Here is a 16,930-nt window from a genome sequence, read left to right as displayed (position 1 = left end):
GCATACAGATTTATGCGCAATATAAATAATAAATGAAGTATTATTATTATTATTATTATCATTATTACATGGTACACGAACAATGAGTAACTAGCGGATGTGCGTTTCTCACTTCTGATTGGGATTTCACAGCTGCTTGATTACGATTTTAATTTTAATCACGTTTTAAAACGTGTGATTTCATTTTGGCGGTACGCTTAAAACTTTCACGTCCGGTTTAACGAGGTCAATTTCATTGTCAGTATGTGATTACGGACTGAAAAAAGAGTCTGGTTTCCGGAAGTGAGGGGTTCCGGTTTATTGAGGATAAAAATAGAGAAAATGTATGACAGAGATTTTGGGGCCGAAAAAAAGGTCCCGTATAGAGAGGATTCCAGTTTAATGAGGGTCCGGTTTAGAGGGGTTCCACTGTATTTAGTACAGGACGAATGCTCTTACGACGCGATGATGTAAAAAAACACATTTTAAAAGAATTTGCAACGTAAAACTACCTCGAAGCGAAATCTTTTTGTACCGAAACCTCGTTCGTCTTAGGTATGAACACAGATGTAAGTTTCAACCTTATAGTGCAGGAACAACCAATGGGTGAGATCAAGATGATCGGCTTCCAAAATAAAAATGCTTTTTTCTTATTTTAATCACCAATGAAATGTAGAAAAACCGATCAACTTGTTCTTGAGTCAAAAGCTGGCAGGGTTATCATGATAAAGTTATTCTTTGAAACTGAGGTGCAGAGTAGAGGAATACTCACCCGTCGCTTTGCCATCCACCTCTTTTTCAAGGAATGATCGTTATTATTGTAAGAAAGATATAGCAAACCAATCAGATTGCTTGAATCACTAAGTGTGTACGTACAATTGACTTGTCATCTTTGAAGGTAGTTCATGAACCTTTCGAAGGATTCTAGCGCAGAAATTACTTCAGAGTCGTGTTATTTAAAAGCTAGGCACCATAAGTAGGTTTTTTTCAAGATGAGGATAAAACAAAATTAATTAGTTTGCTCCGCCGTTTGTTGTAGTTCAAGGTCCCAGTTGGTCATTCGCTCTTTCGGACCGAACATCTGTCCTAAGTCACTATGATCTTTTGGTAATACACCAACACACTTGATGTTCATAATTAGCGAGATCCTTCAGTTACAAAATGATGCTGCTCAGCTCAGTGCAGTTTGATTGTGTTAGTATTCGATTAACATTCAACGCAACCAAAATTGGCCCTTTACAACTTTTTCGTAGTAATTAAAAGAATGTGGCTTACTCTCCCAGCGCAAAACGATTAAGTCCACTAACATGAAAACCACACAAGGTAAGAAATCTCAAAGCGCATCGTAAGAAATGCAGCATTTTGATATCAATATACTACAGCTATCCTAAAAACACTGTTAAGTTGAAATGTGCATGTAAAACTCTATGTATCGCAAGAAATTTAAAAAGCAAACTGTAAATCACTTTTCACCTCTAATTAAAGCAACTTCACAGAACCTTACGGCCGCTTTCCCACCCTTAAATCTCTTTATTAATTTGATCATACATTCTCCTGAAAAAATCATTTATATGGTTTGAACTTCTGGAGGGGATTTGACTGATGACTAAGTTGTGCCTGAATAGTCCTAACACCCTAGATGATCTTGATGAATGTTATAATTCAACCCTTTCTTCACTTCTTGATCTTCATGCTCCGCTGTTAACTAAGAGATTTAAAATCAGACCTCTTGTGCCCTGGTTTAATAATGATATTAAACAAGCGAGGAAGGAAAGGCGAAGGGCAGAAAAAAATGGCGCCGAACTGGCTGTGCTTCTGATTTTTTGGAATTTAAATCTAATAGGAACTACACCACTTATCTTATGAATACTGCGCGTTGTGAATTTTTTAAGGAATTCATCGATAAGAACAGTTCCAATCCGAGGGATTTGTTCACGGCAACCAAGAAACTACGGAAGCATGATCATGTTGTTCCTTTTCCACCATCAAATAATTTATTAACTCTTGCCAATGAGATGGGCACGTTCTTTATTGATAAGATCAGAACGATTAACGCTAAGCTTGATAAGCTAACATCTTCAGCTTTATTAGAAGTTTTTAGCGATGATACTGAATCATGGTCTGGTGCTTTGATGGATCATTTTAAACTATTGTCAGAAGGAGATGTGCGTAAACTCATTGACGGTTTTCCTAAGAAAAGTTGTATTTTGGATCCCATGCCAACGTCTTTGGTGATTAACTGTATTGACGTGCTTCTTGCAGTTATTACTAAAGTCATTAATCTGTCCCTTGAGTCTGGTTCGTTCGCATTAAACTGGAAATGTGCACTGGTTAATCCGTTATTAAAGAAGACCGGTCTTGATTGTATTGTATTGTATTGTAATCTTTATTTAGACACGATCAATTCATCAGCCTATAAAAATACATATCACATAAGCTAAGATATTTAAAATTAAAACTACATACTATAACACTAAAGCTGTTTTCCGTGAATGCCGTGCGTTAGACTTTAAAAATGTCATTGATCTTACGTTTAAATAACCCCAGAGACTCTGTGTTCCTTATATCGCGTTGTAAACTGTTCCATAATGTGGCGCCATCGTAGCTAAAGCTAGTGGTATTTAAGAACTATGGCCCAGTCAGTAATCCTCAGTATGTGTCAAAACTTACTGAAAGAGTTGTCTTCAATCAGTTGCATGAACATATGATGGCAAATAGCATTTATCCCTTATTCCAGTCTGCATATAGAAAATACCACAGTACTGAGACTGCATTACTGAGAGTAATGAATGATATTCTTTTAAAGATGAACTCCCAACATGTAACGTTATTGGTTCTATTGGATCTTAGCGCAGCATTTGACTCAGTGTCCCACGATGTGTTGCTCGATCGTTTGCATAATGATGTTGGTTTACGTGGGAATGCTCTCAAATGGTTCCACTCCTATGTTTCTCAAAGAAGCCAGCGGGTCTCTATACATGGTACTCTGTCCAATTATTTTGAATTGGACTGTGGTGTTCCACAGGGCTCTTGCCTTGGACCTTTATTATTCATAGTTTATGCATCAAAGCTATTTGCTATCATAAAGAAACATCTTCCTAGTGTGCATTGCTTTGCTGATGATACGCAATTGTATCTTAGTTTCAAGTCTTATGATAAGTCTAGTCTTGATGAAGTTGTCAGTGCTATGAATAGATGTATTTGTGATTTAAGAAACTGGATGATTAGTGATAGGCTAATGATTAATGACGATAAAACTGAGTTGTTCTTAATAGGATAGACAACAATTAGGTAAGATCAACGATGAATGGAATATTTCCGTAGGTGATTGTGATATTTATCCTAGTTCCTGTGTTAGAAATCTCGGTGCATGGTTTGATAATAAGTTGTCAATGTCAACGCAAGTTTACAAAATTTGCAATTCCGCGTTTTATCACCTACATAATATTAGGAGGATTAAGAATTATTTATCTCGCGATTCGTTATTAACGCTTATTCATGCTTTTATCACTAGTCGTTTAGACTATTGTAATGGACTTTTGTATGGCCTTCCTAAGTCGCAAATAGCCAAATTGCAACGTGTGCAGAATGCTGCGGCTAGACTTGTACTGAGTTTAAGTAAGTATTCGCATATTTCTCCTGCGCTTTGTCAACTTCACTGGTTACCAGTAGAACATCGTGTTCATTTTAAGATCATAATTTTAACGTTTAAAGCTATTCATGGATGGGCGCCTCAGTTTATCATTGAACTAATTAACATCAAGCCTAGGTCTGTATATAATCTTAGATCAAATCAAAGTTTATTACTTGACCCTCCTAAGGGGAAAATGCTTGCCACGTTGGGGAACAGATCATTCTCTGCTGCTGCCCCGTACTTATGGAATGCTCTGCCAGCTGAATTACGTGATATTCAATCATTTTCCATATTTGAATGTAAGCTGAAAACTTATTTATTTCGTGCAGCTTTCTCAAAGTACCCTGTCTGACAATTACTTTTATTAGTATTACTAATTAAGTTCCTTACTAAGATCCTTATTCCTAATTAAGATCCTTATCATGGATATTCCATATTACTCTTATTTTTAACATACATTTTTAATATTCATGTACATGTAATTAGTTTTATAAATTTGAATTTACTGTAGTATTCTAAGTTGTGAAGCGCTGTTGATCATTGAATGAAAATAGCGGTCAGTGGGTGAATTCAAGTTGGCCATTTCTCCATCCAGTGAAAGTCTCAATGGGATCTTTCCTTTAACACTAGTCCGACCACATGCCAGCATCTGCTAAACAAAGGGTGTGGAAATAAACAAAGAAACGTTATATTTGTAATTGACAAGCGCTGGACTTGGAGTAAAAACTAGCTTACTTTTTCAAAATCATAATTCTGCTTTTGTTTTTCTTTTGTGGGAACATAGCGCGGCGCCACAAAGGAATCGTCAGCCTTAACGTTTAAAACTACAAAAAAGTTCTAATGCTTCTGTGATAGACATTTTAAAATCATCAGAATCCCAGAAATAAGGAAAAAACCTTTGAAAAGATCCAAAACGGCACACTCGGTTTAAAGATGATATTTCAAGTTCCTCGAAAAAAAGCAAGGATCATATTATTAAAGAGTGGGATGACACATGATACGTACTCAGTCAGAGTCATGTCATCAGTGAATGTAGCCGGATATGGGGTAGATATAATTTTGCGTGTTAAATCGAATGACCTTGATAATGGCTACAAATGATATTGAAACTTCTCCTGTCAAACTCTACCCAGTTATTTTTAGTATTGTTGTTTTTTGAATTTTTATTTTCCTTCTCTCTTTTAGAAATGAAATCCGCTTACGTGGTACAAAGTATCAGTGAACACTCAAAAAGCCGCCATTTACCTATCATGGCTTGAACTAGGCAGAAAAATGGGAGGAAAAATATCAATACTTGAAATGAATAAATAATGATATTTTATTTTACAAGGATAACGTTTACAATGACGACTTCACCTCCGGTACTTTTCATGTTGTTTGCCCTCAATTACCTGTTCATGTGGAATCATGAAACCTCAGCTACTAAAGGTGAAGGTATTTTTCTAGGTTTTTCTTCAATACGAACTCACCTCTTCTTCCTTCAAGGGGAACATGGAAACGTCTTCTTTTTTTTTTTTTTCATAATGATGATTTCTGCTAAGTTCATTTTAAAACATTTCCGTCGAGCCAAAATAAACTCGCGCTGTGCTATGATCATTTTGTTTTTTTACATCGATAAAAAAATTACCAGTTTTTGTTACAATAAAAGTTTTGAACTTATGGTAGTGACGCCGATCTCACTCTTAACTCGGTTAGTGTTATCAGCCGAAGCTTCGGCTGATAACACTTACCTCGACCTTGATTATTCCGGATATGACAAAAACCGAATCCAATAATTGTTTACAAACCAGCAGCAAATCTTGTGACCTTAAATATTTCCTCTTGTCACCACATCAACATTTATTTCTCAGGGTTTTCCAATCGAATAATTTCGTTTGAATAAGGCATAAACTTGCGTCTGTAATCTCATGTCCTCTCGAAGGGAGGCGGCTAAAATAGCTTGACACAATCACTGAACGCATTTGAAAGACCTCAAGGATGGTACTTTGCTCAATTTTCTAAAAGCACTCCGAATAAGGAGGCAAAAAGTGTAAATGAATTCTAAACGAAGTATCTACTTAAGATTCAAAGACATTATTAACCTTTCCAACCTTTCACAATATTATTGAATTTAAAACTCACTATTACATAAATTCGATCAAGCAATAAGCGATAAAAAAATAAGGAATTCAAATGTCGTATACGCATAGATTAAAGGCCGAGTCAGTTCTGTAAAATTTCCGATTTTGATCATCCGTGATTATGACATGCAAATATATTTCGCAGTATGGCCATGGTAGAATGCCGAATGTCTCTCTTTATCCCGCTGTAAAAAGGGGATGACTCAGCGAAGAATTTACAAACACTAGTCTCGGAGGGAAAATGAAAAAATTCTTCAATGGTGTGCTGCTGAGGTGATAGTAGCTTGAAATCTGTAATTCAATAAATAATGGCTGGGTTATTAAACTAGTGGCAGGATCAAAGACAACAAGACTCGGCAACAATATTTCGAAAGGCAACGGTTACAATAAAGTCTTTCTCGTGACGTGGGTTGTTTAACTGCTCAAAAGGAAGGCTACAGGGGCTGATAATGAGTAGACAACATAATGAGTAGACAAGATTAGTGGTTATCAACCGTCAGGTTGATTGTTTTTTCATGCATTTCTATTCTGTCCACCGTTAGACACTCTTTGCTTTTAGTGAAGCGTGCTTAGTCTTGACCATCCAGCACACAGTGGAGAGTTTTTACCGCTACCAAAATCTTTATTGATGAAAAACCGGTATTCAAAATGCTTTAATAATAAAATCCACATTTTCCTGATTTCTCCAAATATTTCAATTCAAATTCGCGCAAAGCTTTTGCGTCCTTTTTCTGGAATTTACATCAATTTCTGAAATTTAGAAAAAAGAGTTTTGAATTTCTAGCAAGACTCATAATTCAGGTTTCAAAACGGCTTTAAAGTACCAAATGAAGATTTTCTATTTAAACAGTGAGCTGAGAAGATGACATTTCGTATTAATGGTTTTAATGAAGTGTGTCAGATGATCAAGTGTCACCCAAACAAACTGACCAGTAGTTTTTTGCATTTCTTGTATTTTTTCTTTTAGAAAGAGATTGAAATAAAACTCTAACCTTCCTGTAGTTTTAAATTTCTAAGTACTTTCTGATTTCCATTGAAGAAAAATTATCTTTATTTTAACGCAAACGTCAAAGGCATCAATGCTTCCTCTATCAGGTGGCATGGACGTAAAGGGACTTAATTAAGCACTTTATTTTCGTCGAGAAAAACGTTCGGTCTGCATAAAATCATAACAAAAATTGTCAGCATAACAGAATAGTTGCAGTGGTTTTTGGGAATTACACGGCAACTACAGGAAAATGAATGACGCGCTTGGATGTCAACCATCTAGCTGATAAGCTGCTACAGAAAAAATTCCGTGACATTCGCGTAAGGAAATAACTCTGAACTTTCCGCCTCTTTAGTTTATTAATGGAAGGCGCCCACGTATGAAGTGTGCCTCAAAGTGTTATCTAGCTTGACCAATAGGAACAAAACTTTAGAAGAAGGAATGACGGCTACAGGTGAGCGGAAAAGCTTAAGAGGCACTGAAAGCCTAAATAATATTGACTATTCAGAATTAAAGAATGGTTATTCGAAAGGCTAAGCCCCATTTTTCCATTTTGATAATGACTTCAGAATCAGATTTTCATCATAAAAAACAGTTTATTTTAAGGAATATTTGGCTCGAGGCGCGGGGAGACAACAACTTAACACCACCTACGCTTTGCATGGAGTATGCCAGTGTCAAATAAGGAAAATTCCTCGCTTACGAGGCTTCAAATATGTGATCTTCGTTTTCAATTGATTGTGAAAAAGCTTTATTAAAAACTAAAATCCTAACACCATGTGTGGAGATTGTCTCATAAACCCACTTGTTTCAAATGTCATATCAAGCATTACAACTTAGTCCGTGAAAATACGAGATCAATACCAGAAGGCCATATAGATAAGATTCTAATTTAACATTCTTTTTTCTCTTTTTGCATATCTGCCTCATAATAGGGGGCATTATTTTTCATGATGATTTTATGTTTTAAGTGCTGTACATAGTAATGAAATTATACTTATTACTGACCCAAACTAACCGCCTCAACTTTGGTGTGAACTCCTCATGGTGTGGATACCGCGAGCTACTGTTGTTCCTTCCAGGGAAGATCTTGCTGGAACTGATTCTGATGCCGACTTGCATGGAAATATGTTACGCAGTAGATCCGTAATTATCTGACGAATTGGTCTTATCCTCCAGCAGTAAATAACGGGATTCAGCGAAGAGTTAAAGAACATTACGGACCGTGAAAAGAGAAGAAAACTGTCATCGTGTCCACGTATTACAAAGAAGATTATGCTACAATACATCGGCAAATAACAAACTAAAACTACAAGATATACATACAGTGTGCTAACTGCAGACTTTCTTGGCTTTGTCGCACTTTCTACCTGGCGATGCTGAGCTACTTGCTGTAGTTGTAATTCTACCTGGATTTGGCCTCTGTGGCGTTTTATAGCTTCATATAATCTAAAATTTACAATTGTCGTGCAAACGAAACAAAGGCTCCAAATTATTGCGACGAAGGAGAAGGCTGTGTGTACCTCCCTCCAAATCCAAACCAGTTAAATACCTACACTTGAGATCCATATTAAGATCACTGCAGCAACAACACGTTTGTGAGTCACAAGTTCTTGATATCTGAGATGAAGATGAACAGCCAGGAACCTGTCAATATTCAGAGCCATGACGTTGAGAAGTGAAGCAGTGCACAGAGCACATATGGTGACCAGTAGCAGGGTGGATGCCAAGGTATCGTCTGTGCTTTTTTGCTTGGACCAAATGGCAATTAGCAGGATGTAAAATGGCTGAGCTAGCAAACCCGCGATAAGATCAGAAACTGCAAGACTAAGGAGAAGCGTTTTGAAAGGTCCAGGTAAAGAAGAAGTCTTACTCATCGCGTGAATTGTAAAAGTGTTGAATACAATGGCGGTGAAGGATGTAAAGGCGTTCAAGACGAGATTGAAGATGAGCGAGAATTCCATTCTGTGGTCGAAAAAAAAACTACTGTGAGCGTTTCCACAGAGAAGTTTCTAGTGAACTAACTTCCCGCTTTCGGACCGAAGAATGATGAGGAGGATACCACAGGGAGACTACTTTTATCAACTGGTGTACTTTTTGCGCCCTTAAAGCCAACGATTTTACATATAAAACGATCATCTGTCACTTTCTGTCAGTCATAAAATTTCGAAAAACAGGAAAGATATTTGCTCGGCTTTTATCGCTAATTCCCGGTAAATTTACAATATGCTAATGATTGAACTCAACTCAGTTCAAATTTGATAAAAGGCAAGATGACTGTCCATATTTCCTTTGATGTTTTAACCTCCAGTTCCTCAGTGCTTAGAACTTGTATATCGAGAAATGGATTGTTCTGTCTCGCTTTGGAATACCTGTCGCAGTTTTTAATAAAGTTGTTGGGCTTTACAATACCTATTGCAATTTTAATAAACCATGCCACATTTTGTAATTAAAATGCTGTCACACTTTGAAATAAACTTGATTTAGATGGTCGGAGGGCAAATAGACCTGATAACAACTATAACCTTGGTCAATAATAATAATAATAATAATGATAATAAAAATGATACCCACATCAATAATAATGATAGCGATAATGAAAACGATAGTGATAGTATCACTGAATAGTAGTAATAGTGATATTGACAAGGACGAGAATGAATATGACGATAATAATACGTCATAATAATGACAGTAACGTGATTCTTGACGAATACTTCAACTGCAGCATTTGTTGGGGAAGTATTGGTGTCCACTCCGCCTATGTGGACCACCCCGACACCTCAAGTTAGTTCCGTGATAACTAAACGTCCTTGTTCTCAAGGCGGGAGTTGACTGTGTACACACATCAAAAAGATGTGATGAATGCGCGACTTTTGATACTGCGTCCAAGTGAATGCAGGGATTGTCCAACCCTGTACTAGATCGCTCAAGGGGCATCAGTTGTTCCGCGCAGCCTCGATCTTTCTTGCTGTTGTATGAGATGCTGAGCCAAGAAAGCTTCGCAAATTCTCTTAAAGTTGTTTTTCTTTCAGTGATGGGCCGAGGAGATCTTTGATCTGTGTGGGAATGTGAAATTGGCCGTGGACATCCCGAAAGGTACAGAACTTTAACGAAAACCTTTTATTTCCAATTCGTGGGTTCTTGCCAAAGTTAGTAATATGCTGTTACACCTGTTCCATCCCGTTCAAGAAAAGATTTTATTACGAGGAGTGATGAGGTACAATAACAAAGTTTAGCAGCATATTTGTTTCACAGAGCGATAGTATTTTGTTATTACAAAGTAGGACAATTTTTGTTATTCGAATGTGAGACAATTTTATTATAAAGTGCAACAATTTCATTACATAGTGCGATGGTTATTACAAATCTTCGGAGAGTTTGAATAGCACCATAGAAGCGTAAAAGTTGCTCGAGGCGCAGCCGACGGCAACTCTAAGTTTCCTTAGCATCTGTCGGCGAAATGGGACTCGAATTTTACAGCTAAATGCAATTACGCACGCCACGATATAAACGCACGGCTGTGCGTAGACAAAGATTAATACCACCAGACTCAACAGGAGTAAGATAGCGCAAATACGCTCATGCTGTGTTATAATGCATATTGCCGTATGCTTCTTGTAAGGAACATCACAGGTCTTTATCGAAATCGATTTGCATACTGTCCAGATCAAAACGTAATTTGTAATTCAGAATCCAAAGCAGACGTAATACCATGCAAGAATCATTTCGCCGGTTCGTTGAGATTTTCTTAAGTTAGGAATAAATTTACCGTCTTTTCGGTAGTTTTTCAATGTTGATGTTCCATTGTGGAACTCTTGAGATGGCGGAGAGATTAAAATTTTAGGTAATGGAGAATTTATATATTTTTTTGCATAAATCAATTTATTCATCGTTGCCATTGTGAGCATATGTCAGTTTCAGCGGGGGTGAGTTCACCTGTCCTCCTTAAAGTAAGTTTTTTCCAATAAATACACAAAACTGCACAAAGAAAGATTAAAAAAAAGCCTCGGAGAAGAGACTGAGTTTGGCGAAAAGCTCACCTAGTCTTAAGCTAAGAATAGTACAACAAGATTTGTATTTCTTCGTTCCAAGAAACAGAGGTTATCTCTATTTAGATTCATCGACGAGAGTCTTTATAGAAAGCGTGCTATCATTGTTGTGATAATTTGCCTTTTGTTTCACCTTTGCACTTGATAAACTCGGAGCAAGTTGATCTGGATATTTAACGATTTTCTAAAAGGGGGACGCTTTACTAAAGAATTTCAAAATAATAAGCTGCGACTCAGGTCATTAAATTCACCAGTCTCCCATTTACACCTGCATCCCGAAATAAGCTATCCTCTCGTAGTTTACGAAATGAACGTTGCTTGCAATTTACGAAAAAAGCAAACACAATAAATACCTTTTAGCTCTCAAAAACCTCAACGGGAGTCATGTTACGCTTCAAAATTTTAGTGTTTCCGAATAATAATGATCATGGTCGTCTTCTCGTCTGAAACGCAAGTCACTAATATTGTACCTAATGCATATTCTGGAAAGCTAACATTTACAGCTATAAATAGCTATGGTAACAACACGCGTCATCATGAGTTGTCATGTCGTCGTGATAATTTACTACTTTACCAGACAAATTGTTTTCTCACAATGTACTCAGGAAACTGTTTTTAATTCACCGCGTGTGTGAAGAAATTTAGCGCATTTCAACTTTCGATTGGGAGAGAATTAAAAGATCTGCAATGAGAACAAACATAAAAGATGAATTTTAAAACTAATTAATTGGAAGTAAGAATGGTTGAAACATTAAGAGGCAAATGGGAATATTTCTTTTTACAGAACTGAGAATTAAGTGGAAATGAATGCGCAGTTACCACTGAAAAAGGAAGATAAATAAAGATATAGAACCTTTCTTGATTCTACTATCATGCAGCGCACCATCTGCTTAGTCGTGTTTTTTTTTTTTTTAAAAAAACATCACGATAAAATTCTGTATTCCACACTACAGCTTTTGCAGGTCCTGCAAACACTACAACCTATAGAGGTCCAGATCAAAGAACAAGGTTCTCGTAGTGAACATATTAAGATAATTCGGGGCGAGCTTATTAACGCATTTATACATTAAATTTGCCGTTTGCTTCGTCCTTGTTACTGATAAGTTATCCCAGCCGAGAGAGTTGAGAAGATAGCTGGAGTTCGTATTATAACTTGATTTAGTAATTACTCTGGCAGTGCGATTTTGTAGTTTTTGTAGTTTCTCACTCAGCTGTTGGGACAATCCGTCCCAAACAACACTGCAGTAATCAAAATGTGGTTGGATAAGACCATTGTATATTTTAATAGCGGTTTGCATTGAAACAAAAGGTCTTATTCGCTTCAGTGCACCGATACTGGAAGAGACTTTTTTTGAGATTGAATGTATGTGCTCCTTCCAGGACAGGTTTCCATCTATGTTCAGTCCGAGAGCTTCAGTCCGAGAATATAGATGATATAAAAAAAAAATTGAACACGAGCTTAAGTGTTAGGCCTAAATCCTGCACCACTCCACTTTACCGCCTCCCTCCAAAAAAAGGTCAGAGTTTAATAACCTTTAAATATCCGTTTTATTTAGACACCAGACGGCTGGAAATCAGACAGCTCTTGCTGAAACGGAGTGGTGTATCATTCAAGAAGGAAATATGCGTGAACAAACTAAAAGACAGTAACAAATCAGCTGAGAAAGTGAAGTGACCGTTGATAATGGTGCGTCAAGAAAACAAAATACAAGAAAGATAATGATTGACGCCTGAATCGTTTGTGATAGGACTATTGGCTTTCCTATAACCCACGTAGTCTGTGGCAAAATTAGATATAAATGAATATGGCGGAACCATTACAATTCTTACGCAGATAGTAAAGCGCCTGATCCAGAAAAAAACTTTGTTCTATGATAAGTGTGGTGAAAATACAAAGTTTTTAACCAAACGTAGTCTGTAGAGCTTTAGGGTGTATGAGTAGGTATAGAACAAGTTCAGTGGTATAACGTGGTCTAGCTTTAACCACTTTAAAATCATTCAAGTTTGCTTATCTAGTGCCATCGCATGATCTTGTTTTAAATCCTTCTGAATTTGTTTAGTAACAAGTGAAAACGTCAGCTATTTTATCGAAGCAATACAGGGAGTTGCAAAGAACAAGTGTCTACAATGGCACATTAGGTAGCCGATTGAGAAGTGTCATGCTCCAGACAGAGTGCACAGTTTTTTTCGAAAGGTAAACCTTCCACCTTCTTGAGATCACTGATAAAGAGGACTTTCAAGGTCTTTATTTCTTGGGGGATCCAGGGCGCATACATATTAATCAATGGGGGAAAGAGAGCAACTAATCTAGATAATGTACTTCTCTAGACATTAAATAAATAGACAGAAGCAGATAATCTTCGGGATCGTAGCTAGGATTTTTTATAAAGGCGGAGGATCACATCGTATCAATCAGGGGGTAAACACCTGATTTTCATGTCGACCTCCACGCCTTGTTTTACTTGATGTGAAAAAAGGGTCACCAAGGGGGTCACGGTCACCCGAGGACTTCCCCTCGTTACGCTATTGACCTTTTTATCATGAAAAAAGTAAGGTTCCCAAACTGCATTTTTTCAACCCCGCTGAAAAAAAAAAGGAATCTGATATACTGATTGGAAATTGAAAAAAGAAAAAAAAAAGAGGAAATGACTGAACTTTATTTTGAGTTACAAGCATATGAAGCTAAAAGTAAGGGTCATTTCAAGAGGGCATATCGTTTCTACAGAAACATGCTGCGTCTCGGACTAGGTCTTGGATTGATCAGGCATGATCGTTGGTTTTTCTGATATTATCGAGGAAAAAATTCCAGCAATAAACTGGAAAATTTAGCGAAAGGAACTGTTTTTAGCCTCCCTAAGAAGAATGTAAAATATGCTTCAAAATGGCTGATAATATCTTTCAATGTTTCACACTTTCTAATAATCGATTTTTGACCGAAAAATTTAAGGGAATAAATGGTAATCATGAAGAAGCAAGTTCAGTCGTTTTTCTTCCAATTATGGAACTTATCGATTTGTCAATTATTAAATACGAATACAATGTCAACTGCAAATTCATTTATTATTATTTTTACTTCATACTATTGTGGCTTAAAAACTTGCAACATTTCACACTAATGTTAATTCCCAGTACAATTGTACATGTATCTTACTGCACCAGCACTTTAGTACGACTGTGATACCTGATCTTCCTTTGCGTTTGCACAAGCTTCTACAAAAATTAATCTTAGTCTTAAATAATAACAGCAAGTTCGAGTAAATAAATGAGGCATTATCTGACCTGTGCACATAGTGTATGCGTGCAGTGGGGTAAATACGACTTATGGCTTAACACAATTGTTCCACGAAGCCACCTAATAAATAACATGCTGACATAGCATAGAATGAATAATGCGTACTATGTAATAGTCCTGATCATGAGACCATTTCGTTTCTCCAGCTACAAGTCTAAGACCGAATAAGAGCACATCAGGTAAATAAATGAGGCAGATACACATGCATTATCTGACCTGTGCAATGGGGTAAATACGATTAAAGGCTCTATCTTCGTATACAAAGAAGCCACCTACTAAATGACGTGCAGATATAGCATCGAACTAATGGTGAGTAATAAATAATAGTTATTTAAACTTTCTCTTACCTCCAGCTAAAGTTTTAGATAAAAACAACAAATTCGAGTAAATAATGAGGCAGATACACATGCATTATCTAACCTGTGCACTTAGTATATATGTGCAATGGGGTATATACGATAGCTTAACACTGTCTTGCAACGAAGGCACCAACTGACAGCATTGAACAAGTGATGACTGAATAGATGTGTCACAATCATTAAGCTTTTCTATAATCTCCAGATATAAGAAATTTTTAGACAAATTTAACTTGTTCTTAATAAATCATTTAATATCTTACTTTACTATCTGCTCAGAGGGTTTTTTAGCGCGGTAGAAATGGAGTGAACACTTCTATACACCTCGAGTCGTACTACATCTGACATCAATTGAACCGAAATGTCACCTATGTTTTCAATAATACAACAGTTAATTTCACCCATGTTTCTTAATGTTTCTATACTTTTAGTCATAATTGAAGGAAAGCTGCTTAAAGGTAATGGCTTGCTTTAAGTAGTCATCTGGAGAAGGACTCGAGAAAGCAGTGCTGCCGCTTACAAAACTGTTTCTCGAAGCATATCCATAAACTCATCAAGGTCGTGGTCATCATCAAACGTGGCTAGTGGTGCCCTTGGAGATTCTCGCCCTGTGACCTCTAGGAAATTGTCGTCCGGGTTGTCTTTTTCATTTGAATAACAACAACAAAAAAGGAAACGTTGGTCACTTTGAGCATTATAGAAAGCTCTGTTTTAAGAATAATGAAAAAAATAGCTTTTTTGCACAAGTTGTCCACATTACAAAAAAAAGATATTTCAAAGTCCTTTCTAGAGGTGACAGAGAATAAGTTAAATTACCTTTGTCAATGATAAGCTTCTCGTGTTCTGCTGGTTCATCAAGGTCGTGGTCCTCATCAAATGTTGCCAGTGGTACCCTTGGAGATTCTCGGCCGGTGGTTTTTGGGAAATCGCCGTCACGTTCGCCCTCTTTTACTAAAAAAAAAAATAAAACAACAAAAGGAAACTTTGGTCACTGTGCAATATAGAAAGATAAAACTTTGTTCGACGAATAATGAAGAGAGATTGTTATATTTTTATGAAGACTTGATAAAGATTGAGTCAACTTACCTTTATCAGTGATAAGCTGCTCATGCTCTGCAGGGTCATCATCCGTGTCTTCTTCAGTTTTCTGTTCAGACTCTTCTTGGTGTTCTTCGGATTCTTTATCAACCTTAACCTGCTGCTTTCCAGCTTTCCCATGATACTCTTTTGGTTCTTTTTCTTGTTCAGGTTCAACTTTCTGCTTTTTGCCTTCTTTGGGGTCTACCTTTGGTTTTCTTTGATCAGTTTCCATGTGCTGCTGTTGACTGCCTTTATTATCTTCTTTCTGTCCTCCTTGTTCAGATTTACCTTCCATCTGTTCAGGCTGTTTGTGATCTTCTTTTGCTTCTCCTTGTCCTTCAGTTTCACCTTCCTGCTGGTCAGCGGGTTCTTTGTGATTACCACTTGGTTCTGCATGTTGCTCAAGTCCACTCTGCTCTTCTTCGGAACCTCTATCGCTGTCATCGCTCTCTGCCTCTTCCTGGTTTTGGACTATGACAATGATAATTAAAATAATCATAATAACAATAATAATAATGATAATAATAATGATAATAATGATAATAATAAACTGATACAACACAATTAGGTGGTGTTAGAAAATATGCAGATGTCCTGATTCCCTTAACTTTACTCCCATGATATCAGTTACATTCAGAGGATTTTATCACGGTGTTCCATTTGTTTATTGATGTTTATCGTAAACCCAAAAAGAGAGCAAGAATAGTTTATCAATGTCGGCTAATTACACAGAACGTTCATACGACAAGTCATGGTGACGTTTCGTTTTGACCACATTGCAATCTGTCTCCACCTTATTCTATTTCTGCGTATTATCGTGTCATTCATAATGCGTACCTTCTTCAATAACCCTCATTTCCATGCCCTGTTCTTGACCTTATAGAAGGAAGAAATGATACTCGTTGACTCAAACTAATGAAGAGAAAGATTTACCTTACATTCCTTAGTTTGCCAACCCCCCCCCCTCCCGGACAGATTACTTTTGCATTGCAGAGTTGCCTTCTATTGTCTCTTTGGGTAGTCTTAATAGATCAGTGGTAATCCTTTATATTTTCGGGTGGACATAGGAAAGCGAGAGTTAAAGTGTCCTGTTCGAACTACAACCCAAAATAATGACCCAGGCAGGGCTCCAACCACACCCTCTCATTGAAGCTGTCGAATGCAATGGCCACAAAACTATGGTGTCCTCGACGGATATTTGAAAGCGGTTAATATAGCTCGTGTGACCTGAGGTAATGAAATTGTATCAAAAATGTTTCGCTTGGCGTTTACGTTCGATAAAACTACCTTCAGTGTTTGCAGTCCGTCCACACTTTGCCAACAGAAAATTCCAGAACTGTTCAAATTTCGGTTTCAGGATACCTCGAACCTACAAATAGTAGATATTCTGGTTAAGTGCTACTCTTTAAAAAAATATCAAATGACCTAA

General features: G+C 37.0%; 2 protein-coding genes and 1 pseudogene across 3 annotated transcripts in view; all 3 read right to left on the bottom strand.

Annotated features, from left to right (window-relative positions):
- Positions 1-2,341: 2,341 nt before the first annotated feature.
- Positions 2,342-8,685, bottom strand: LOC148718441 (histamine H2 receptor-like; annotated as a pseudogene). Its single transcript, XR_015994240.1, has 2 exons — positions 7,730-8,685; positions 2,342-4,262 (listed from the first exon to the last, which is right to left on the bottom strand). The product of XR_015994240.1 is annotated as a histamine H2 receptor-like (transcript).
- Positions 8,686-13,814: 5,129 nt separating this feature from the next.
- On the bottom strand, positions 13,815-16,868 carry LOC111319561 (uncharacterized). Its single transcript, XM_088741785.1, has 5 exons — positions 16,789-16,868; positions 16,339-16,377; positions 15,508-15,972; positions 15,238-15,372; positions 13,815-15,062 (listed from the first exon to the last, which is right to left on the bottom strand). The coding sequence occupies exons 2-5, from the start codon at positions 16,361-16,363 to the stop codon at positions 14,938-14,940; spliced, it is 750 nt and encodes a 249-aa protein (XP_088597911.1). The 5' UTR covers positions 16,364-16,377; positions 16,789-16,868; the 3' UTR covers positions 13,815-14,937.
- The window catches only part of LOC111346274 (follicle-stimulating hormone receptor-like), a 228,914-nt gene continuing 225,798 nt past the window's right edge, over positions 13,815-16,930 (bottom strand). Inside the window, exon 18 of the mRNA XM_088741779.1 lies at positions 13,815-14,281. The gene's annotated coding sequence lies outside the window, so the exon portion shown is untranslated. The remainder of the gene's footprint in view (positions 14,282-16,930) is intronic.

The sequence above is a fragment of the Stylophora pistillata genome, chromosome 12 (assembly GCF_964205215.1).
Source record: "Stylophora pistillata chromosome 12, jaStyPist1.2, whole genome shotgun sequence".
NCBI classification, from domain to species: domain Eukaryota; kingdom Metazoa; phylum Cnidaria; class Anthozoa; order Scleractinia; family Pocilloporidae; genus Stylophora; species Stylophora pistillata.
This window is presented reverse-complemented; position numbering and strand designations above follow the sequence as displayed.